General features: G+C 46.2%; 1 protein-coding gene across 1 annotated transcript in view; it reads left to right on the forward strand.

Annotated features, from left to right (window-relative positions):
* The first annotated feature begins 3,656 nt into the window (after positions 1 to 3,656).
* si:ch211-236d3.4 (protein FAM107B) overlaps positions 3,657 to 24,489 on the forward strand; it is a 57,488-nt gene continuing 36,655 nt past the window's right edge. The window contains exon 1 of the mRNA XM_061728125.1: positions 3,657 to 3,875. Within this exon, the coding sequence (XP_061584109.1) occupies positions 3,852 to 3,875 (24 nt within the window). The 5' untranslated portion in view covers positions 3,657 to 3,851. The remainder of the gene's footprint in view (positions 3,876 to 24,489) is intronic.

Raw genomic sequence — 24,489 nt, forward strand, 5'->3', positions numbered from 1 at the left:
TCTGTATTTATTTCACTTTAACCTCCCTTTATTTCCTTTTAAACCTCCCACCAGAGGTTAATTCTGCTAATGAATGTACATCTAGCTGCTCTTCTCTACACAGACCAAAGGAAATACTAAAGCCTAAAGACTTGAACATTTTAGAAACCAAAGGATTTACTGAAGAGCCAGTGTTTGCTTCTGCCATTCAAGGTCCAGGCGATAATCTTGCTTTAAATGGCTTCTTAGGTTTTGTTGAATCATTTAGTGCAACACACTGGTGTGGCTTTTCTTTAATAAACAGGGAAGACATCCAATCTGTGTTTAATGAAGATAATTGTGGGCTGGTTCTGCACTCCAGAGAACTTCCTATTGGACAAGTGAAGACCCTGCTCTCTCTTCTGTTTATGGAGTTAAAAGATCTTGTGTTCTCAATTCAGTAGAATATTTTCACAGCACTGACAATTACGCCGTTGATATAATGCATGATTGGTTGGAAGGGGTTACGGAAGAGTATCAGGGCAATGCAGGAGAAAAAATATTTGAGAGGAGAAGATTTTTTTTTATTATGAACAAGAATAATGTTGAAATACAATTTTTTCAAACTTTTCAAATTTATTCACGAAATTTTGACTTTTTTCTCTAAATTGTACTTCAACATAAATCTCGACATTTCGACTTTTTTCTCGACATTTCGACTTTTTTCTCGAAGTGCATAATGAAAAAAAAATCTTCCTCCTCTAAAATATTATTTTTATTTTTCTCCTGCCTGGCCCTAATTCTCTTCCGTAAGGGGTTTTACCGTATGAACTTTTTTTAATACATGATCCAAAATGGCGACATCTCCTTTAGCACATCACTAGACAGGATACATAGTTTCAATGATGGTTTTGTAAAACGTACAAATAGATGACGGCAGCAAGCACTTAGATTTAAATGCCATTCAAACATTCAAACCTCCGCAATACTCCCTGGTTCTTGGAGACGTGGTTGAGCGTGACAGTCGCCACGGCAACGCCGTTCTCCTGTTGTTGCAGACTTGACATTGTGTTGTCCCCAGTCCTGACGGATGCCTGATATGTTCCCTGAAACATCTGATCTGTGATGTTAAAAAAAAAAATGTTCAAAACCTTACAAAGTCCACTGTAAAGCAACATCAACGTTTAATTATGAAAACGATTCTTTTAAAAGGTTTGTGTTTGGTCTTTTAAAATTAAGATGAGTTGATAGCTTGGAAGGTGGACGTTTATTGTGTGAGTTATTAAATGTAGATTCATGCTTCAATGTTTCAACTAATGGGTGAGAAATGATGGCGCTGAATACCCGGGTTCTTATGTACTAGGATGTCCCATGATGCACCTGTGTTTATGTTCCTAGCACATGAACAACATGGCTTCATAATAGGCTGTACTGTACGGAAGAGGGGTATTAGGGCCAGGCAGGAGAAAAATAAAAATAATATTTTAGAGGAGGAAGATTTTGTTTCATTATGCACTTTGAGAAAAAAGTCGAAATGTTGAGAAAAAAGTCATAATTTCGTGAATAAAGTTGAACAAGGTTCAGAATACAAGAATTGGCTTTACGATATTGAATTGAAACACATATCAGACATATCCAGTTGCAAAACTTCAGAAACGTCCCCTTAACGTTCCACTCCAAGGATGTAAGTTAGTTAGTTAGGGCCAATCCCAATACACCCCCTACTTTCTACCACTACCCCTAAAAAAGAAGACACAGATTTTAGGGCACTTGTAATCTTCCCAGGGCCCTGTCCCAATACTTCCCCTACTTTTCAGCACTACCCCTAAATGTATCTTGCTACGTCACTGCGTGGTCAGGTTCGGGTACGTAAGCGACTGCGTAGTTACGTTTGCACAAACGTCACACCATATCAGGAAGCCCAGAGTTAAAAGCTGTTTTAATTTCCGCTGTAGCGCTGTTAATATGCCACTTTATTAAGTTTTGATATTTTTTCAGGCGTAAAAGTAACCGTTAAGATCCCCAACCTGGGCTCAGTTTATCCAAATAACGCCTGTTAAGAAATTTGACCGGATGTTTTTGGAGAAGAGCCGCCGGCTCGGAGCAGCAACAGCTCACGGCCGGGGGGACAGACGTGATCGCTGGGTCAACCTGCGCCGTCGTCCCGGGGAGAAACCTGCAGCTCTGTGGAGAATTACCGCTGGCTGAAATAAATCCATCCATCCATCCATTGTCCACCGCATTATCCGAGTCCGGGTCGCGGGGGCAGCAGTCGGAGCAGGGATCCCCAGACTTCCCTATCCCCGGACACTTCCTCCAGCTCTTCCGGGGGGACTCCAAGGCGTTCCCAGGCCAGCCGAGTGACGTAGTCACTCCAGCGTGTCCTGGGTCTTCCCCGGGGCCTCCTCCCGGTGGGACATGCCCGGAACACCTCACGAGGGAGGCGTCCAGGGGGCATCCTATACAGGTGCCTGAGCCACCTCAGCTGGCTCCTCTCGATGTGGAGGAGCAGCGGCTCTACTCCGAGCTCCGAGCTGATTATGTACATTCACTGAGTGAATATTATGAAAGTAAAATATATATTTCTCGCTAGAAATGTAATCAAAACGCATTTTTATGCAGAAACTAACTCAAAATATTGATTTTATTCACTAAAAAATAAGAAATGTCCGCCATGTTTTTTTTTTTATTCAGTCTGCAAATGACGACATAAAACATTCTGGGAAATTTCTCTAGCCCTCGGTCAGCTAGTCAGCATCTGAAAACCCTCACTGTGTAGGGCTAGATTCATACAGCCTACCCCTCGTTTTCCGCACTCCCCCTACATGCAAAGAGGAATTGGGACACCACTACCCTCACGGGAACGCGCAAAATTTAGGGGTAGGGCTGAAAAGTAGGACTGGGGGGGGGGGATTGGGACTGGGTCCTAGTTACGGCTGCTGCTGCATAGCGGTCAGTCGCTCTGCTAACTGGATGAACTTATATTTCAACTTAATCCTCAACATTTCGACTTTTAAACTAGGACTTATTTTAATTTCAATGAAAGCATGGTCAGTCAAAGGAGTTCAACTCCTCAAGTTTTAAAACCACCATTAACCAACGTCCATCTGATTTGTGTATTATATATCACCGGGGAATCCGTCCAAACCAATAGCAGCACCAGCAGATCTATTGCTTCCACTGATCGGTGTGGATCGGCTGAAGAGATTTGAACGTTGATGATTGGTGTGGAAGGGTCTTATCACTCCCTTCTGGGGCTTTGGGAGAACAGGCAGCTGCAGTTTCCACCGGCCGGCCTCAGGGGGGAGTAACGTTTGCCTCGGAGCTGCAGCAAGACTCTCATCTGAGAGCTCTTTCTCTCCTCCTGACCAGAACCCACATATCCATTTCAGTAAAAACATTTTGAAGCATGCTTTAGTTTCTAAAATGATCCTTGAGAAGGGATAGGAGATAACAACTCCTCCTCCTCCCCTTTTTTCATTTTTTGGTGATAAAGTTACATGTTGATCCCGTCTGGTGAACTCAGAGAGTAGAGTCCAGGTTCCGATCTGGCTGCTCTCTGGCTCCTGTCTCCTACAATTACTTTAATCCAGTCAGAGCACCTTAACTCCTCGCTGCTGAGAGCAGGGAGTCATGCAAGAACAGGTGGCAGGGACACCTCCTCCTCCTCCTCCTCCTGCTCCTCCTCCTCCTCCTCCTCCTCACAGCCAGACACTGGCTCTGTTTGGGACCTGAGCACCGGCTCGTTCCTCTGTGTTGTGCTGGTATGAAGTTTTCCCAGCGGCCCGGCACCGTGCTGCACTGAGGACTCCGGGCAGTGGGGGAGGACGGGGAGGAAGAGCATTCCTGAACCTGCTCCCGCACACGGACCTTCCAGAACCAGCAGAGGGATCATGGGAGCTGCTTATGGAAAGAAGGTCAGTGTGGCGTTGGGCTGGACTTGTGCAGCAGCTTCAGCCTGATACCTGCTGGAGACCGTCCATCCGGCCACCGCTCACACCGATCCATTACTGAGCCGTGAACTTTGTTCCAGGCAAAAACTAAAAAGATTTATAGTCGCATTAAAAGGCTGGTGAGTTTAAAAACAAGAACAATTTATTGGACTTAAGTGTAGGGCTGGGTATCGATTAGTGGTGTAAGGATACACTAGTCTCACGATACGATACACGATATTGAGGTCACAATAACGATACTGTCACGGAGTGGTTGTTTAGGACCCAGATGCAGGAGAGCGAGAGCCAGGAGTTCCAAAAAACAAACAGTACAGTACGGAACGACAAGGAGCAAGGGAAAGACAAGACCAGATATACACAAGGGGGAACGAGACACAGGTGTGAACAATCAGGGCAGATGGAAGACAGGCGGGGCAGAACAGAAACACAAACTGGGGGAAATGTCAAACACAAAGACAGATACGATACAATATTATAGCAGTATTTTTTTAACAACCTTGAATGAGAACATATGACTGGAAAAAATGGTCTTTTATTTGAAAGACACAAAATACAAAACAATGCTGTGCGTTTGCCCTATTGTTACAGTTTGTAATACTTTGTAATGCTTTATAACTGTTTAAGTTTTAAAGAGAAAGCCAGGCTTGTTACTACCCACCTCTGACCGTCTCCACAGACTCTCATGGGATGCAGGAAAGGTCATGAGTGAGTGCATCCTTAAAACATGTCCTGCTGCACCTGCTGCTGAAAACACATTCCCCCCTCATGTGTCCGGGGTGGCCAGTATATGGTGGTCAGTATGGTGGTCAGTATGGTGGCCAGTATATGGTGGTCAGTATAGTGGCCAGTATGGTGGTCAGTATGGTGGTCAGTATGGTGGCCAGTATATGGTGGTCAGTATAGTGGCCAGTATATGATGGTCAGTATGGTGGTCAGTATGGTGGCCAGTATATGGTGGTCGGTATGGTGGCCAGTATGGTGGCCAGTATATGGTGGTCAGTATGGTGGTCAGTATAGTGGTCAGTATGGTGGCCAGTATGGTGGCCAGTATGGTGGTCAGTATGGTGGCCAGTATGGTGGTCAGTATGGTGGCCAGTATGGTGGCCAGTATATGGTGGTCAGTATGGTGGTCAGTATGGTGGCCAGTATGGTGGTCAGTATAGTGGCCAGTATGGTGGTCAGTATAGTGGCCACTATGGTGGTCAGTATGGTGGCCAGTATAGTGGCCAATATGGTGGTCAGTATAGTGGCCACTATGGTGGTCAGTATGGTGGTCAGTATAGTGGCCAGTATGGTGGTCAGTATAGTGGCCACTATGGTGGTCGGTATGGTGGCCAGTATGGTGGTCGGTATGGTGGCCAGTATGGTGGTCAGTATAGTGACCACTATGGTGGTCAGTATGGTGGCCAGTATAGTGGCCACTATGGTGGTCAGTATGGTGGCCAGTATAGTGGCCACTATGGTGGTCAGTATGGTGACCAGTATAGTGGCCAGTATGGTGGTCAGTATAGTGGCCACTATGGTGGTCAGTATGGTAATCAGTATGGTGGTCAGTATGGTGGTCAGTATGGTGACCAGTATAGTGGCCAGTATGGTGGTCAGTATGGTGGCCAGTATAGTGGCCAGTATGGTGGTCAGTATGGTGGCCAGTATAGTGGCCAGTATGGTGGCCAGTATGGTGGCCAGTATGGTGGCCAGTACGGTTGCCAGTATGGTGGCCAGTATGGTGGTCAGTATAGTGGCCAGTATGGTGGTCAGTATAGTGGCCACTATGGGGATCAGTATGGTAATCAGTATGGTGGTCAGTATGGTGGTCAGTATGGTGGTCAGTATAGTGGTCAGTATGGTGACCAGTATAGTGGCCAGTATGGTGGTCAGTATGGTGGCCAGTATAGTGGCCAGTATGGTGGCCAGTATGGTGGCCAGTATGGTGGCCAGTACGGTTGCCAGTAGGGTGGCCAGTATGGTGGTCAGTATAGTGGCCAGTATATGGTGGTCAGTATGGTGGCCAGTATAGTGGCCAGTATGGTGGCCAGTATGGTGCCAGTATGGTGGCCAGTATAGTGGTCAGTATAGTGGTCAGTATGGTGGCCAGTATGGTGGCCAGTACGGTTGCCAGTATGGTAATCAGTATGGTGGCCAGTACGGTGGCCAGTATGGTGGCCAGTATGGTGGCCAGTACGGTTGCCAGTACGGTGGCCAGTACGGTGGTCAGTACGGTGGTCAGTATTGTGGTCAGTATGGTGGCCAGTATGGTGGTCAGTATTGTGGTCAGTATGGTGGCCAGTACGGTTGCCAGTATGGTGGTCAGTATGGTGGTCAGTATGGTGGTCAGTATGGTGGCCAATATAGTGGCCAGTATGGTGGCCAGTATGGTGGGTAGTATGGTGGTCAGTATGGTGGCCAGTATGGTGGCCAGTATGGTGGGTAGTATGGTGGTCAGTATGGTGGTCAGTATGGTGGTCAGTATGGTGGCCAGTATGGTGGCCAGTATAGTGGCCAGTATGGTGGTCAGTATGGTGGTCAGTATGGTGGCCAGTATGGTGGCCAGTATAGTGGCCAGTATAGTGGCCAGTACGGTGGTCAGTATGGTGGTCAGTATGGTGGCCAGTACGGTTGCCAGTACGGTGGTCAGTACGGTGGTCAGTATGGTGGCCAGTATAGTGGCCAGTATGGTGGTCAGTATGGTGGCCAGTATGGTGGCCAGTATAGTGGCCAGTATGGTGGTATAGTGGTCAGTATGGTGGCCAGTATAGTGGTCAGTATGGTGGTATAGTGGTCAGTATGGTGACCAGTATAGTGGTCAGTACGGTGGTCAGTATGGTGGTCAGTATAGTGGTCAGTATGGTGGTCAGTATGGTGGTCAGTATGGTGGTATAGTGGTCAGTATGGTGGCCAGTATAGTGGTCAGTATGGTGGTATAGTGGTCAGTATGGTGACCAGTATAGTGGTCAGTATGGTGGTATAGTGGTCAGTATGGTGGCCAGTATAGTGGCCAGTATGGTAATCAGTATGGTGGTCAGTATGGTGGCCAGTATAGTGGTCAGTATGGTGGCCAGTATAGTGGTCAGTATGGTGGTATAGTGGTCAGTATGGTGGCCCGTATGGTGGCCAGTATAATGGCCAGTATGGTGGCCAGTATGGTGGCCAGTATGGTGGCCAGTATGGTAATCAGTATGGTGGTCAGTATGGTGGCCAGTATGGTGGCCAGTATAATGGCCAGTATGGTGGCCAGTATGGTGGCCAGTATGGTAATCAGTATGGTGGTCAGTATGGTGGCCAGTATGGTAATCAGTATGGTGGCCAGTATGGTGGCCAGTATGGTGGCCAGTATAGTGGTCAGTATGGTGGTATAGTGGTCAGTATGGTGGCCAGTATAGTGGCCAGTATGGTAATCAGTATGCTGGTCAGTATGGTAATCAGTATGGTGGCCAGTATGGTGGTCAGTGTGGTGGTCAGTATGGTGGCCAGTATGGTGGCCAGTATGGTAATCAGTATGGTGGTCAGTATAGTGGCCAGTATGCTGGTCAGTATGGTAATCAGTATGGTGGTCAGTATGGGGGTCAGTATGGTGGCCAGTATACTGGACAGTATGGTGGCCAGTATGGTGGCCAGTATAATGGCCAGTATGGTGGCCAGTATGGTGGCCAGTATGGTAATCAGTATGGTGGTCAGTATGGTGGTCAGTATGGTGGCCAGTATGGTGGTCAGTATGGTGGCCAGTATAATGGCCAGTATGGTGGCCAGTATGGTGGCCAGTATGGTAATCAGTATGGTGGTCAGTATGGTGGTCGGTATGGTGGTCAGTATGGTGGCCAGTATGGTGGCCAGTATGGTAATCAGTATGGTGGCCAGTATGGTGGCCAGTATAATGGCCAGTATGGTGGTCAGTATGGTGGCCAGTATGGTAATCAGTATGGTGGCCAGTATGGTGGCCAGTATAGTGGCCAGTATGGTAATCAGTATGGTGGTCAGTATGGTGGTCAGTATGGTGGTCAGTATGGTGGCCAGTATAATGGCCAGTATGGTGGCCAGTATGGCAATCAGTATGGTGGTCAGTATGGTGGTCAGTATGGTGGTCAGTATGGTGGCCAGTATACTGGCCAGTATGGTGGTCAGTATGGTGGCCAGTATAGTGGCCAGTATGGTAATCAGTATGGTGGTCAGTATGGTAATCAGTATGGTGGTCAGTATGGGGGTCAGTATGGTAATCAGTATGGTGGTCAGTATGGGGGTCAGTATAGTGGCCAGTATGGTAATCAGTATGGTGGTCAGTATGGGGGTCAGTATGGTGGGTAGTATGGTGGCCAGTATAATGGCCAGTATGGTGGCCAGTATGGTGGCCAGTATGGTAATCAGTATGGTGGTCAGTATGGTGGCCAGTATGGTAATCAGTATGGTGGCCAGTATGGTGGTCAGTATGGTGGCCAGTATGGTGGCCAGTATGGTGGCCAGTATAGTGGGTAGTATGGTGGTCAGTATGGTGGCCAGTATGGTGGCCAGTATGGTGGGTAGTATGGTGGTCAGTATGGTGGCCAGTATGGTGGCCAGTATAGTGGCCAGTATGGTGGTCAGTATGGTGGCCAGTATGGTGGTCAGTATGGTGGCCAGTATAGTGGCCAGTATAGTGGCCAGTACGGTGGTCAGTATGGTGGTCAGTATGGTGGCCAGTACGGTTGCCAGTACGGTGGTCAGTACGGTGGTCAGTATGGTGGCCAGTATAGTGGCCAGTATGGTGGTCAGTATGGTGGCCAGTATGGTGGCCAGTATAGTGGCCAGTATAGTGGCCAGTATGGTGGTCAGTATGTTGGTCAGTATAGTGGTCAGTATGGTGGCCAGTATGGTGGCCAGTATAGTGGTCAGTATAGTGGTCAGTATGGTGGTCAGTATGGTGGTCAGTATGGTGGTATAGTGGTCAGTATGGTGGCCAGTATAGTGGTCAGTATGGTGGTATAGTGGTCAGTATGGTGACCAGTATAGTGGTCAGTATGGTGGTATAGTGGTCAGTATGGTGGCCAGTATAGTGGCCAGTATGGTAATCAGTATGGTGGTCAGTATGGTGGCCAGTATAGTGGTCAGTATGGTGGCCAGTATAGTGGTCAGTATGGTGGTATAGTGGTCAGTATGGTGGCCCGTATGGTGGCCAGTATAATGGCCAGTATGGTGGCCAGTATGGTGGCCAGTATGGTAATCAGTATGGTGGTCAGTATGGTGGCCAGTATGGTGGCCAGTATAATGGCCAGTATGGTGGCCAGTATGGTGGCCAGTATGGTAATCAGTATGGTGGTCAGTATGGTGGCCAGTATAGTGGTCAGTATGGTGGCCAGTATAGTGGTCAGTATGGTGGTATAGTGGTCAGTATGGTGGCCCGTATGGTGGCCAGTATAATGGCCAGTATGGTGGCCAGTATGGTGGCCAGTATGGTAATCAGTATGGTGGTCAGTATGGTGGCCAGTATGGTGGCCAGTATGGTGGCCAGTATGGTGGCCAGTATAGTGGTCAGTATGGTGGTATAGTGGTCAGTATGGTGGCCAGTATAGTGGCCAGTATGGTAATCAGTATGCTGGTCAGTATGGTAATCAGTATGGTGGCCAGTATGGTGGTCAGTGTGGTGGTCAGTATGGTGGCCAGTATGGTGGCCAGTATGGTAATCAGTATGGTGGTCAGTATAGTGGCCAGTATGCTGGTCAGTATGGTAATCAGTATGGTGGTCAGTATGGGGGTCAGTATGGTGGCCAGTATACTGGACAGTATGGTGGCCAGTATGGTGGCCAGTATAATGGCCAGTATGGTGGCCAGTATGGTGGCCAGTATGGTAATCAGTATGGTGGTCAGTATGGTGGTCAGTATGGTGGCCAGTATGGTGGTCAGTATGGTGGCCAGTATAATGGCCAGTATGGTGGCCAGTATGGTAATCAGTATGGTGGTCAGTATGGTGGTCGGTATGGTGGTCAGTATGGTGGCCAGTATGGTGGCCAGTATGGTAATCAGTATGGTGGCCAGTATGGTGGCCAGTATAATGGCCAGTATGGTGGTCAGTATGGTGGCCAGTATGGTAATCAGTATGGTGGCCAGTATGGTGGCCAGTATAGTGGCCAGTATGGTAATCAGTATGGTGGTCAGTATGGTGGTCAGTATGGTGGTCAGTATGGTGGCCAGTATAATGGCCAGTATGGTGGCCAGTATGGCAATCAGTATGGTGGTCAGTATGGTGGTCAGTATGGTGGTCAGTATGGTGGCCAGTATACTGGCCAGTATGGTGGTCAGTATGGTGGCCAGTATAGTGGCCAGTATGGTAATCAGTATGGTGGTCAGTATGGTAATCAGTATGGTGGTCAGTATGGGGGTCAGTATGGTAATCAGTATGGTGGTCAGTATGGGGGTCAGTATAGTGGCCAGTATGGTAATCAGTATGGTGGTCAGTATGGGGGTCAGTATGGTGGGTAGTATGGTGGCCAGTATAATGGCCAGTATGGTGGCCAGTATGGTGGCCAGTATGGTAATCAGTATGGTGGTCAGTATGGTGGCCAGTATGGTAATCAGTATGGTGGCCAGTATGGTGGTCAGTATGGTGGCCAGTATGGTGGCCAGTATGGTGGCCAGTATAGTGGTCAGTATGGTGGTATAGTGGTCAGTATGGTGGCCAGTATAGTGGCCAGTATGGTAATCAGTATGCTGGTCAGTATGGTAATCAGTATGGTGGCCAGTATGGTGGTCAGTGTGGTGGTCAGTATGGTGGCCAGTATGGTGGCCAGTATGGTAATCAGTATGGTGGTCAGTATAGTGGCCAGTATGCTGATCAGTATGGTAATCAGTATGGTGGTCAGTATGGGGGTCAGTATGGTGGCCAGTATACTGGACAGTATGGTGGCCAGTATGGTGGCCAGTATAATGGCCAGTATGGTGGCCAGTATGGTGGCCAGTATGGTAATCAGTATGGTGGTCAGTATGGTGGTCAGTATGGTGGCCAGTATGGTGGTCAGTATGGTGGCCAGTATAATGGCCAGTATGGTGGCCAGTATGGTAATCAGTATGGTGGTCAGTATGGTGGTCGGTATGGTGGTCAGTATGGTGGCCAGTATGGTGGCCAGTATGGTAATCAGTATGGTGGCCAGTATGGTGGCCAGTATAATGGCCAGTATGGTGGTCAGTATGGTGGCCACTGGCCAGTATGGTAATCAGTATGGTGGCCAGTATGGTGGCCAGTATAGTGGCCAGTATGGTAATCAGTATGGTGGTCAGTATGGTGGTCAGTATGGTGGTCAGTATGGTGGCCAGTATAATGGCCAGTATGGTGGCCAGTATGGTGGCCAGTATGGTGGCCAGTATGGTAATCAGTATGGTGGTCAGTATGGTGGCCAGTATGGTGGCCAGTATAATGGCCAGTATGGTGGCCAGTATGGTGGCCAGTATGGTAATCAGTATGGTGGTCAGTATGGTGGCCAGTATGGTAATCAGTATGGTGGCCAGTATGGTGGCCAGTATGGTGGCCAGTATAGTGGTCAGTATGGTGGTATAGTGGTCAGTATGGTGGCCAGTATAGTGGCCAGTATGGTAATCAGTATGCTGGTCAGTATGGTAATCAGTATGGTGGCCAGTATGGTGGTCAGTGTGGTGGTCAGTATGGTGGCCAGTATGGTGGCCAGTATGGTAATCAGTATGGTGGTCAGTATAGTGGCCAGTATGCTGGTCAGTATGGTAATCAGTATGGTGGTCAGTATGGGGGTCAGTATGGTGGCCAGTATACTGGACAGTATGGTGGCCAGTATGGTGGCCAGTATAATGGCCAGTATGGTGGCCAGTATGGTGGCCAGTATGGTAATCAGTATGGTGGTCAGTATGGTGGTCAGTATGGTGGCCAGTATGGTGGTCAGTATGGTGGCCAGTATAATGGCCAGTATGGTGGCCAGTATGGTGGCCAGTATGGTAATCAGTATGGTGGTCAGTATGGTGGTCGGTATGGTGGTCAGTATGGTGGCCAGTATGGTGGCCAGTATGGTAATCAGTATGGTGGCCAGTATGGTGGCCAGTATAATGGCCAGTATGGTGGTCAGTATGGTGGCCAGTATGGTAATCAGTATGGTGGCCAGTATGGTGGCCAGTATAGTGGCCAGTATGGTAATCAGTATGGTGGTCAGTATGGTGGTCAGTATGGTGGTCAGTATGGTGGCCAGTATAATGGCCAGTATGGTGGCCAGTATGGCAATCAGTATGGTGGTCAGTATGGTGGTCAGTATGGTGGTCAGTATGGTGGCCAGTATACTGGCCAGTATGGTGGTCAGTATGGTGGCCAGTATAGTGGCCAGTATGGTAATCAGTATGGTGGTCAGTATGGTAATCAGTATGGTGGTCAGTATGGGGGTCAGTATGGTAATCAGTATGGTGGTCAGTATGGGGGTCAGTATAGTGGCCAGTATGGTAATCAGTATGGTGGTCAGTATGGGGGTCAGTATGGTGGGTAGTATGGTGGCCAGTATAATGGCCAGTATGGTGGCCAGTATGGTGGCCAGTATGGTAATCAGTATGGTGGTCAGTATGGTGGCCAGTATGGTAATCAGTATGGTGGCCAGTATGGTGGTCAGTATGGTGGCCAGTATGGTGGCCAGTATGGTGGCCAGTATAGTGGGTAGTATGGTGGTCAGTATGGTGGCCAGTATGGTGGCCAGTATGGTGGGTAGTATGGTGGTCAGTATGGTGGCCAGTATGGTGGCCAGTATAGTGGCCAGTATGGTGGTCAGTATGGTGGCCAGTATGGTGGTCAGTATGGTGGCCAGTATAGTGGCCAGTATAGTGGCCAGTACGGTGGTCAGTATGGTGGTCAGTATGGTGGCCAGTACGGTTGCCAGTACGGTGGTCAGTACGGTGGTCAGTATGGTGGCCAGTATAGTGGCCAGTATGGTGGTCAGTATGGTGGCCAGTATGGTGGCCAGTATAGTGGCCAGTATAGTGGCCAGTATGGTGGTCAGTATGTTGGTCAGTATAGTGGTCAGTATGGTGGCCAGTATGGTGGCCAGTATAGTGGTCAGTATAGTGGTCAGTATGGTGGTCAGTATGGTGGTCAGTATGGTGGTATAGTGGTCAGTATGGTGGCCAGTATAGTGGTCAGTATGGTGGTATAGTGGTCAGTATGGTGACCAGTATAGTGGTCAGTATGGTGGTATAGTGGTCAGTATGGTGGCCAGTATAGTGGCCAGTATGGTAATCAGTATGGTGGTCAGTATGGTGGCCAGTATAGTGGTCAGTATGGTGGCCAGTATAGTGGTCAGTATGGTGGTATAGTGGTCAGTATGGTGGCCCGTATGGTGGCCAGTATAATGGCCAGTATGGTGGCCAGTATGGTGGCCAGTATGGTAATCAGTATGGTGGTCAGTATGGTGGCCAGTATGGTGGCCAGTATAATGGCCAGTATGGTGGCCAGTATGGTGGCCAGTATGGTAATCAGTATGGTGGTCAGTATGGTGGCCAGTATGGTAATCAGTATGGTGGCCAGTATGGTGGCCAGTATGGTGGCCAGTATAGTGGTCAGTATGGTGGTATAGTGGTCAGTATGGTGGCCAGTATAGTGGCCAGTATGGTAATCAGTATGCTGGTCAGTATGGTAATCAGTATGGTGGCCAGTATGGTGGTCAGTGTGGTGGTCAGTATGGTGGCCAGTATGGTGGCCAGTATGGTAATCAGTATGGTGGTCAGTATAGTGGCCAGTATGCTGGTCAGTATGGTAATCAGTATGGTGGTCAGTATGGGGGTCAGTATGGTGGCCAGTATACTGGACAGTATGGTGGCCAGTATGGTGGCCAGTATAATGGCCAGTATGGTGGCCAGTATGGTGGCCAGTATGGTAATCAGTATGGTGGTCAGTATGGTGGTCAGTATGGTGGCCAGTATGGTGGTCAGTATGGTGGCCAGTATAATGGCCAGTATGGTGGCCAGTATGGTAATCAGTATGGTGGTCAGTATGGTGGTCGGTATGGTGGTCAGTATGGTGGCCAGTATGGTGGCCAGTATGGTAATCAGTATGGTGGCCAGTATGGTGGCCAGTATAATGGCCAGTATGGTGGTCAGTATGGTGGCCAGTATGGTAATCAGTATGGTGGCCAGTATGGTGGCCAGTATAGTGGCCAGTATGGTAATCAGTATGGTGGTCAGTATGGTGGTCAGTATGGTGGTCAGTATGGTGGCCAGTATAATGGCCAGTATGGTGGCCAGTATGGCAATCAGTATGGTGGTCAGTATGGTGGTCAGTATGGTGGTCAGTATGGTGGCCAGTATACTGGCCAGTATGGTGGTCAGTATGGTGGCCAGTATAGTGGCCAGTATGGTAATCAGTATGGTGGTCAGTATGGTAATCAGTATGGTGGTCAGTATGGGGGTCAGTATGGTAATCAGTATGGTGGTCAGTATGGGGGTCAGTATAGTGGCCAGTATGGTAATCAGTATGGTGGTCAGTATGGGGGTCAGTATGGTGGGTAGTATGGTGGCCAGTATAATGGCCAGTATGGTGGCCAGTATGGTGGCCAGTATGGTAATCAGTATGGTGGTCAGTATGGTGGCCAGTATGGTAATCAGTATGGTGGCCAGTATGGTGGTCAGTATGGTGGCCAGTATGGTGGCCAGTATGGTGGCCAGTATAGTGGTCAGTATGGTGGTATAGTGGTCAGTATGGTGGCCAGTATAGTGGCCAGTATGGTAATCAGTATGCTGGTCAGTATGGTAATCAGTATGGTGGCCAGTATGGTGGTCAGTGTGGTGGTCAGTATGGTGGCCAGTATGGTGGCCAGTATGGTAATCAGTATGGTGGTCAGTATAGTGGCCAGTATGCTGATCAGTATGGTAATCAGTATGGTGGTCAGTATGGGGGTCAGTATGGTGGCCAGTATACTGGACAGTATGGTGGCCAGTATGGTGGCCAGTATAATGGCCAGTATGGTGGCCAGTATGGTGGCCAGTATGGTAATCAGTATGGTGGTCAGTATGGTGGTCAGTATGGTGGCCAGTATGGTGGTCAGTATGGTGGCCAGTATAATGGCCAGTATGGTGGCCAGTATGGTAATCAGTATGGTGGTCAGTATGGTGGTCGGTATGGTGGTCAGTATGGTGGCCAGTATGGTGGCCAGTATGGTAATCAGTATGGTGGCCAGTATGGTGGCCAGTATAATGGCCAGTATGGTGGTCAGTATGGTGGCCACTGGCCAGTATGGTAATCAGTATGGTGGCCAGTATGGTGGCCAGTATAGTGGCCAGTATGGTAATCAGTATGGTGGTCAGTATGGTGGTCAGTATGGTGGTCAGTATGGTGGCCAGTATAATGGCCAGTATGGTGGCCAGTATGGTAATCAGTATGGTGGTCAGTATGGTGGTCAGTATGGTGGTCAGTATGGTGGCCAGTATACTGGCCAGTATGGTGGTCAGTATGGTGGCCAGTATAGTGGCCAGTATGGTAATCAGTATGGTGGTCAGTATGGTGGTCAGTATGGTGGTCAGTATGGTGGCCAGTATACTGGCCAGTATGGTGGTCAGTATGGTGGCCAGTATAGTGGCCAGTATGGTAATCAGTATGGTGGTCAGTATGGTAATCAGTATGGTGGTCAGTATGGGGGTCAGTATGGTAATCAGTATGGTGGTCAGTATGGGGGTCAGTATAGTGGCCAGTATGGTAATCAGTATGGTGGTCAGTATGGGGGTCAGTATGGTGGTCAGTATGGTGGCCAGTATACTGGCCAGTAAGGTGGTCAGTATGGTGGCCAGTATGGTGGCCAGTATAATGGCCAGTATGGTGGCCAGTATGGTGGCCAGTATGGTAATCAGTATGGTGGTCAGTATGGTGGTCAGTATGGTGGCCAGTATAGTGGCCAGTATGGTAATCAGTATGGTGGTCAGTGTGGTGGTCAGTATGGTGGCCAGTATGGTGGCCAGTATGGTAATCAGTATGGTGGTCAGTATAGTGGCCAGTATGCTGGTCAGTATGGTAATCAGTATGGTGGTCAGTATGGGGGTCAGTATGGTGGCCAGTATACTGGACAGTATGGTGGCCAGTATGGTGGCCAGTATAATGGCCAGTATGGTGGCCAGTATGGTGGCCAGTATGGTAATCAGTATGGTGGTCAGTATGGTGGTCAGTATGGTGGCCAGTATGGTGGTCAGTATGGTGGCCAGTATAATGGCCAGTATGGTGGCCAGTATGGTGGCCAGTATGGTAATCAGTATGGTGGTCAGTATGGTGGTCGGTATGGTGGTCAGTATGGTGGCCAGTATGGTGGCCAGTATGGTAATCAGTATGGTGGCCAGTATGGTGGCCAGTATAATGGCCAGTATGGTGGTCAGTATGGTGGCCACTGGCCAGTATGGTAATCAGTATGGTGGCCAATATGGTGGCCAGTATAGTGGCCAGTATGGTAATCAGTATGGTGGTCAGTATGGTGGTCAGTATGGTGGTCAGTATGGTGGCCAGTATAATGGCCAGTATGGTGGCCAGTATGGTAATCAGTATGGTGGTCAGTATGGTGGTCAGTATGGTGGTCAGTATGGTGGCCAGTATACTGGCCAGTATGGTGGTCAGTATGGTGGCCAGTATAGTGGCCAGTATGGTAATCAGTATGGTGGTCAGTATGGTGGTCAGTATGGTGGTCAGTATGGTGGCCAGTATACTGGCCAGTATGGTGGTCAGTATGGTGGCCAGTATAGTGGCCAGTATGGTAATCAGTATGGTGGTCAGTATGGTAATCAGTATGGTGGTCAGTATGGGGGTCAGTATGGTAATCAGTATGGTGGTCAGTATGGGGGTCAGTATAGTGGCCAGTATGGTAATCAGTATGGTGGTCAGTATGGGGGTCAGTATGGTGGTCAGTATGGTGGCCAGTATACTGGCCAGTAAGGTGGTCAGTATGGTGGCCAGTATGGTGGCCAGTATAATGGCCAGTATGGTGGCCAGTATGGTGGCCAGTATGGTAATCAGTATGGTGGTCAGTATGGTGGTCAGTATGGTGGCCAGTATGGTGGTCAGTATGGTGGCCAGTATAATGGCAAGTATGGTGGTCAGTATGGTAATCAGTATGGTAATCAGTATGGTGGTCAGTATAGTGGTCAGTATAGTGGTCAGTATGGTGGTCAGTATGGTAATCAGTATGGTGGCCAGTATAGTGGCCAGTATGGTGGCCAGTATGGTGGCCAGTATAGTGGCCAGTATGGTGGCCAGTATGGTGGCCAGAGGCGCTCTGGGTGGCCATGAACTTGCTTGGGGGCAATAAACCCCCAAGCAATTATTACATAAACAATGGCAGGTAAAAACTCCCCTAGTGGGAGAAAAACCTTAAACCAAACAGTGGCAAGAAAAACTCCCCTTTAGGAGGGAAGAAACCTGGACCAGGACCTGGATCATAAGGGGGTAGAAACCTGGACCAGGACCTGGATCATAAGGGGGGGAGAAACCTGGACCAGGACCTGGATCATGAGGGGGTAGAAACCTGGACCAGGGCCTGGATCATAAGGGGGTAGAAACCTGGACCAGGACCTGGATCATAAGGGGGGGAGAAACCTGGACCAGGACCTGGATCATAAGGGGGGGAGAAACCTGGACCAGGACCTGGATCATAAGGGGGTAGAAACCTGGACCAGGACCTGGATCATAAGGGGGTAGAAATCTGGACCAGGACCTGGATCATGAGGGGGAACCTCCTGCCAGAGTTTTATGAGTGACATCTGTATTGCTATCTGGTGTCAAATAGCAGGCTGTCACTTTAGCTACTTAGCACCTTCCCTGAACTTGACTCTTGAGCTGTGAATAAAGACATAACAGCATCATCATCTTCAGCCAGTCCTGATTTCAACTCTGGCAGCACTAGTTTCAGAATTTTCATCCGAAAAGAGGATGTTTGGACGAAGTCAGTCAATTTCAGAAAAGATTTACGACTAAACCAAACGTTTCTGTCATTGTGACGGCGCCCATCTTCTGGGTCAGCTCCGGCAATCTCTCCCTCTGTCTGGAGCCAGCAGTGGCCCGGTGGCAAGTAGTGGCCCGGTAGCCAGCGGCGGCCAGCAGTGGCCCGGTGGCCAGCAGTGGCCCAGTGGCCAGCAGTGGCCCGGTGGCCAGCGGGGCCCCATTTTTCAATTTAAATGCATTTTTGGTATGCATTTTGGTATCTGACTGAATCATTGAATTGACACATAAATCAGCCTAAACAACAACATTGTGTTTATTTTGATAACTGAGTGTTAACAAGTGCATTATGAATAATAGGAATATGATTGCATTGTCCACAAGGCACAAACTTAAATTCAAGTTAGCTGTATTCAAGCTTTTTCAGGAATCTTTGTTTTGTAAACTGCGATGTCTTAAACACATTTGTATTTGTTTAGTAAAATTAAACGGATAACTTATACCGGGAACTCGTGCAATGAGACACGTTTCGCACTGTTTGGAGTGCAAAAGTAAATTGCGATTAAATGCGTTATCTTTTTTGTCGCGTTATTTTTCTGTAATTAATTCATCGTAATTACGCGATAAAGTCCCAGCCCTAATATATATATATATATATATATATATATATATATATATATATATATATATATATATATATATATATATATATATATATATATATATATATATATATATACTGTATATTCAAAGTGAACTTATCTTAAGTTCACTAAAAATGAGAAAAGATGGAGTCCACTACAAGGTAGTGCCGAAAAACAATATATATCCCCCTCACAAAAATAAGAAAAATAGAGAAACATATTTTCTCATCAACAAAACATATTTTACATTTTTCAGACAATAAAATAACATGTGAACCATTTTTCAGACCACAAATAACATTCTTATTTTTGTGAGGGGGGATATATATTGTTTTCCGGCACTATGAATTACTCGTATGTGGGATCAATAAAGTTCTTATTTTTGCCATCTGAGAAAATTAAATATATTGTATTTGGTGCCTAACTGTTTCCCAAGTATATTAGTGCGTGTGTGAATGAATAAATGAGACGTAAAACGTACATTTCTTTGTAGAAAGGCGCTTTATGAAAATAAGTCCATTTACTTAGTTTACAGCGCAGTCTTGCCACATCCAATATGGCGGCGACGTTGACGTATCGCAGCAGCTCCATGGGAGGATACATTTATATGACTATGGTTGCCGTGGCCAGTCCCTAGTGGCCAGCAGAGGAACTGCAGCCAGTCCCTAGTGGCCAGCAGAGGAACTGCGCGGCCTGGCCGTCGTTATTTGGCCTCAGCTCTGTAAACATCAGCGTGACCTCTCTTGACCTCGCCATGTCTTGAGCGTTCTTAGATGGTTTGGTTTTAACTTTATAGAGCACATTTCCTATTTTTCTTTTTTTCTATGACTGTGTTTCCATGCATCAATAACCCTTTTAAAACCCGAATATTGGCAATAACCCGAATTTGCACGGCCATGTAAACACCAATAACCCCTTTGAATAACCGGAATTTGCTCATATTCGGGTTTTTAAAAACCCCAATATGAGCCCTGGGTTACTCCTTTTAAAACCTGAATATCTGGTCATGTAAACGCCTAACGGAATATCCCCATCAAACGGAACAGGAATTTGTTTTCTGCACATGCTCTGTTCACAAGGAATCCTGGTCTTTTGAGTCCAGGAAGTTCTTATAAACACGGAGAAACCAAGACCAGGAGGAGACTAATCACTTCATAAATGTAATGAAGGATATGAACATTTCTGCATTTGTAGACGGTAGAAAGTACCGGGATAGAAGATTTACAAGAAGGAGAGAGAAAAGTTGCGTGAAGCAGCATTTGTTTTGAATTTGGATACAGGAAGAAGAAGTAGAAATGACAGGAATTGCGTCATGATGTTCTCCGTGCGTCGCTGGTTTGATCCAGATATCCTGAATGATTAATTAACATGTAAACGGAATATTCCAAATGTTTCAGTAACCGGAATATTAGCAATAACCCGAATTTTGACTGCATGTAAACGTAGTCACTGTTCTTGTCCTAAAGTGTTTGGAGTTATGTTCTGTCCAGCCGTGAGTGATCTTAGCTCTGACCTGGGTGTTTACAGACAGTCATGTGCCTGCAGCTGATGCCAGTGGTTCCTGTCAGACCAAACCCGGCTCTCTGCTCGGCCTCTGCAGACCTGAGCTCCCACAAATATTTGAGTTATGAGGCCTGCTGAGGAGGGTGTGTTGGGGGGGGGTGCTGTTTCCATGGTAACCAACAGCTGACGGTGAGCCGGAGCGGAGCGCGGACAGGTCAGCATGCAACATGCAGGTTATTTTTAGGTCCTGTCAGTTATCTCTCGCTGCTGGAAACAGAAGCAGCGGAGGTCCGTCTCCATGGAGACCAACTCAGACGAGAGGCAGCAGATTCAGCAGCTTCAGGTGTCTGGACGGTTGCCGGGGGAAACCGCGCTGAACTTAGTTTTAGGTTGGATTTTTGGCAGGATGTTTTGAAATGTAGTTATTTTTTTATCGCCTCCTTACAATGTGACCCAGTTACAGTACTAAAAGATTGTTCTTGATTTTCATGTTTGCCTTCAAACCATGTGACCGCGTGGTTCCCAATCCATGCCGGATTTAGCCCTCGAGCTGAACGACACGCATCGCTTTACAGGACTGTCTCAGAACATTAGAATATTGTGATAAAGTTCTTTATTTTCTGTAAAAATGTGGCATGACGCCCCGGTCTGACCTCACCCCTCATTGCAATACATAAATGACCAATTCTAACTCTAATAATCATTCCTGGCATTATCATGATAAATTGTTTCATAGTGTATTATTATATTAAGTTATGAAATCTCATGGGATGTTAAACTATAGTATTATTATATTGTTATATATAATATGATATCATGGTGATATCATTTGGTTATATGTTATAATATTTTATAAAAATTATGTTATATTAGGATATTACTATATTATTATGCTATATTTATATTATATAGTGCTACACCACTCTATAAGATAATTATTTATTTGTTTACTGATTTACTCTCAAATTAATATTCTTAATTTATGTATCTACTTTCATCATCTTATTTACACACACACACACACACACACACACACACACACACACACACACACACACACACACACACACACACACACACACACACACACACACACACACACACACACACAAACTGATGTCGTCTTTTGTCGTTGTTTGCACTGTATGTTAATAAATAAAAAAATCATACATTCTGGATTCATTACAAATCAACTGAAATATTGCAAGCCTTTTATTATTTTAATATTGCTGATTATGGCTTAGAGTTTAAGATTAAGATTCCCAGAATATTCTAATTTTTTGAGATAGGATATTTTAGTTTTCTTAAGCTGTAAGCCATGATCAGCAATATTATTAAATAATAAAAGGCTTGCAATATTTCAGTTGATTTGTAATGAATCCAGAATCTATGATATTTTTGTTTTTGTAATTGCATTACAGAAAATCACAATATTCTAATTTTCTGAGACAGTCCTCTATATCGCATTTGAGCACTTTTTCTATTGGTATTATTTAATTCCATTCTTTTTGATTGTTATTTGTGACGCTTATTATCGATAGTTTTCACAACACACGTGACTGCTTACCTCAGCTTAATTGTAGTACTCTTAAAGCAGCACTATGTAACTTTTCCACCTTAATCTAATATTTCATCATCATCATTGTGATGGTACATCAACTTCCAACAGGTTTAATGAACCTCTGTCATGGTCTGGGGGGTCTGTATCTCCTTCACTGGCACTATGTAACTTTGAGGAGCATGGTAGGAACCCTGCCACACTAAAAAACTACACATTTTTACGGCTTTGACTGCTTTACGGCATACGTCACTTCCCCCTCCTTCCCGATTCGCAGTCGAGACGAAAATGGGCGGGGCGTGGAGCGCAGCTCCGCAGAAGCTGGTAACCCGTTGCTGTGTTGTAGCTGCAGCAGCTCCACATAACAGACGTGGGGAAAAGATCGCTAATGGTTTAACTTTTCACCGCTTTCCTGCTCGGAGGCAGAACCACGGAGGCCGGCCAATTATCTGAGATAACAAAGTAAAAGAGTAACAGAGTCGTCGGCTCCTTTGAATCGCGGCTGTAACGAGTCCGACCAAACATAACGTTCTTCAGTAAACAAACAAACACGCACACAGACGGGTCGGATCAAAACACGGGTTTATTAAACCACAAACAAACACTCACAGACCGGGGTCGGATCATTCAAACGGGTTTTATTCCCCACTTCTCCAGCTAAATGCAGTTGTTGGCCAGCTCTCTGCGGTGCGATTAATTTTGTTGAGGAAAAAATATTAACTATTTGATTTGTAGCTGCAGAGGAAAAAAATAATCTCACGAGGAAAAAAAAATAATCTCATGAGGAAAAAAAAATATTGCTCACGCCTCGGAGCCTCTTCAACATAATATAGCAGTCAAAAAAAAAGAAAAGAAAAGAAAAGTAAGAGTAATACAAAACATGTACTGTATGTTGTAATATTATACTAATTTATTGAAACACATGGCGAGTCAAACATTTACCAAAGCAGCTGCCAAACACTCCTAAACAAGGTAGCCTAAGACGTGGGTTGTGCAGAACTGCGGCAGTAAATCCTTCTAAAGAGTGGAGCTCCGACGAGGAGCTCCATTCTTCAGTAGGGATTTCATATGGATCTAGACCGTTAATAATCATTATTTTCTCCATATACCGCTCCCTGGCTTCCTTGTTTAAGGTGTCCCGGTAAATTCCAGTTCCTTTCCAGCAGTTTAACATCTTTTTTTTTGCGTTCCGTCTGTTCACTTGGTGAAACAGAAAAGCGTCCCGTCTTCTCTCATCAAAACAAATGCAAGCGACGGGACAGGAGTTTTCCGGCAGTACGCGCTAGTGCTCATGGGAAACGTAGTGTTCTTTCTGGTAAAACACTACCGCTTTTGTCCAAAAGATGCCGCCGAACTCAGAAAAGCTGAAAGTTACGTTGTGCTGCTTTAAGCTGTAAAAAAAAAACACACAGATTTGAGCTCAGATTTGGATCTACTAGGTCACATGGTATTGAAGCTGTCGAGAAAATAACTGATAATCAATAACAGGTTTTTTTTCATATGAATGTAAAATGCAAAAAGCCCTCAAATGCAACACAGATAAGTGTGTTTTATTTGCCTCTGGAGGAACCACAGTTTGGCCTGGCCTTGGAGTTGCTACGTCACTTGGTAAAACTGCCACCTTTCCTTCAGTTTGTAATTTCTCTACGGTCCCTAAATGAGACGGCAGTGAACTAACTATATATTTCCCTCCAACGTCCCTCCATGTCCTCCAGTCCCCCTCGTCCACGGCTGACCCCAGTATGCTGGGAACAATACGAGCTGCTGATGAGCCAAACGTGGAGCCTCTCCTCCTCTTTGTGTGTAACGATCCAAGCTGCAGCCGACCAATCAGCGCTCAGGGCCAGTGGCCCTCGGTGCCGGTCTGGGAGTCCGGCCCGGGCAGGGTTTTCAGTGTTAATAATGCAGTAGCAGCAGTCGTGAACCAGGAGGACATGTGACCAGACCTGATCCGGGATCAGACGGCCCACAGGTCACTGGTGCAACGCCGGCGTGTTTAAAGCTGCCAGGTCTGTGTGTTAGTGTGTCGTAACCATACCAGCAGATTAAGAACAACACACTCAACAGTCTACTTTATTCCTAAACTCCTTCAAACACACGCAGACGTTTTAATCACGTCCTCATGTAAACAAACTCATTCTTTTCTTTTTTTTTTCTTTTTTTGTATGCATATATATTAATGGTTAATACCATATATATATATATATATATATATATATATATATATATATATATATATATATATATATATATATAATTCATTTATTTATGTTTTTATTAAATGTGAAGGAGAGGGGGTGACATCCGCTGCTAGTCTTTTTTTTTTCTTTTTTTGTCTGCATATATATTAATGGTTAATACTATTTTGGTAAAAACCTGAGTATCAGGGCCAGGCAGGAGAAAAAATATTTGAGAGGGGAAGATTTTTTTTTATTGTGCACTTCGAGAAAAAAGTCAAAATGTCGAGATTAATGTTGAAATACAATTTCAAGAATAACGTTGAAATTTCGCCTTTTTTCTCAACATTTCAACTTTTTTCTCAACATTTCGACTTTTTTCTCGAAATGCATAATGAAAAAAAAATCTTCCTCCTCTAAAATATTATTTTTATATTTCTCCTGCCTGGCCCTGATACTCTTACGTAACCTCCTGCGTCTGTTTCTAGCCGTTTATCTATCTGGACGGACGGAGGCCGAATCACTGGCAGGACTGGTTTATCTCCTGGTACAGAGTGGGAGTTGCAGTGCTGTGTGTGTCCAGCAGAGACCAGGCTGCTCCAGGTTTCTGCATGTCCATTTCAACCTCTTATGGTAGTTACACATTTTCAGAGCCATAATGTTCTCATTATAGAACATTAAAGTCCTCAACAAAATCAATCTGCCGATAATGTCCGATATAATGTATAATCATTAAAAAAGATACACGTCAAAAGTAATGATTCCTTTGAATATTTATTTAAATAAATGATAAATAAGTCAAACACAATATGATAACAATACA

The sequence above is a fragment of the Cololabis saira genome, chromosome 8, assembly GCF_033807715.1.
Source record: "Cololabis saira isolate AMF1-May2022 chromosome 8, fColSai1.1, whole genome shotgun sequence".
NCBI classification, from domain to species: domain Eukaryota; kingdom Metazoa; phylum Chordata; class Actinopteri; order Beloniformes; family Belonidae; genus Cololabis; species Cololabis saira.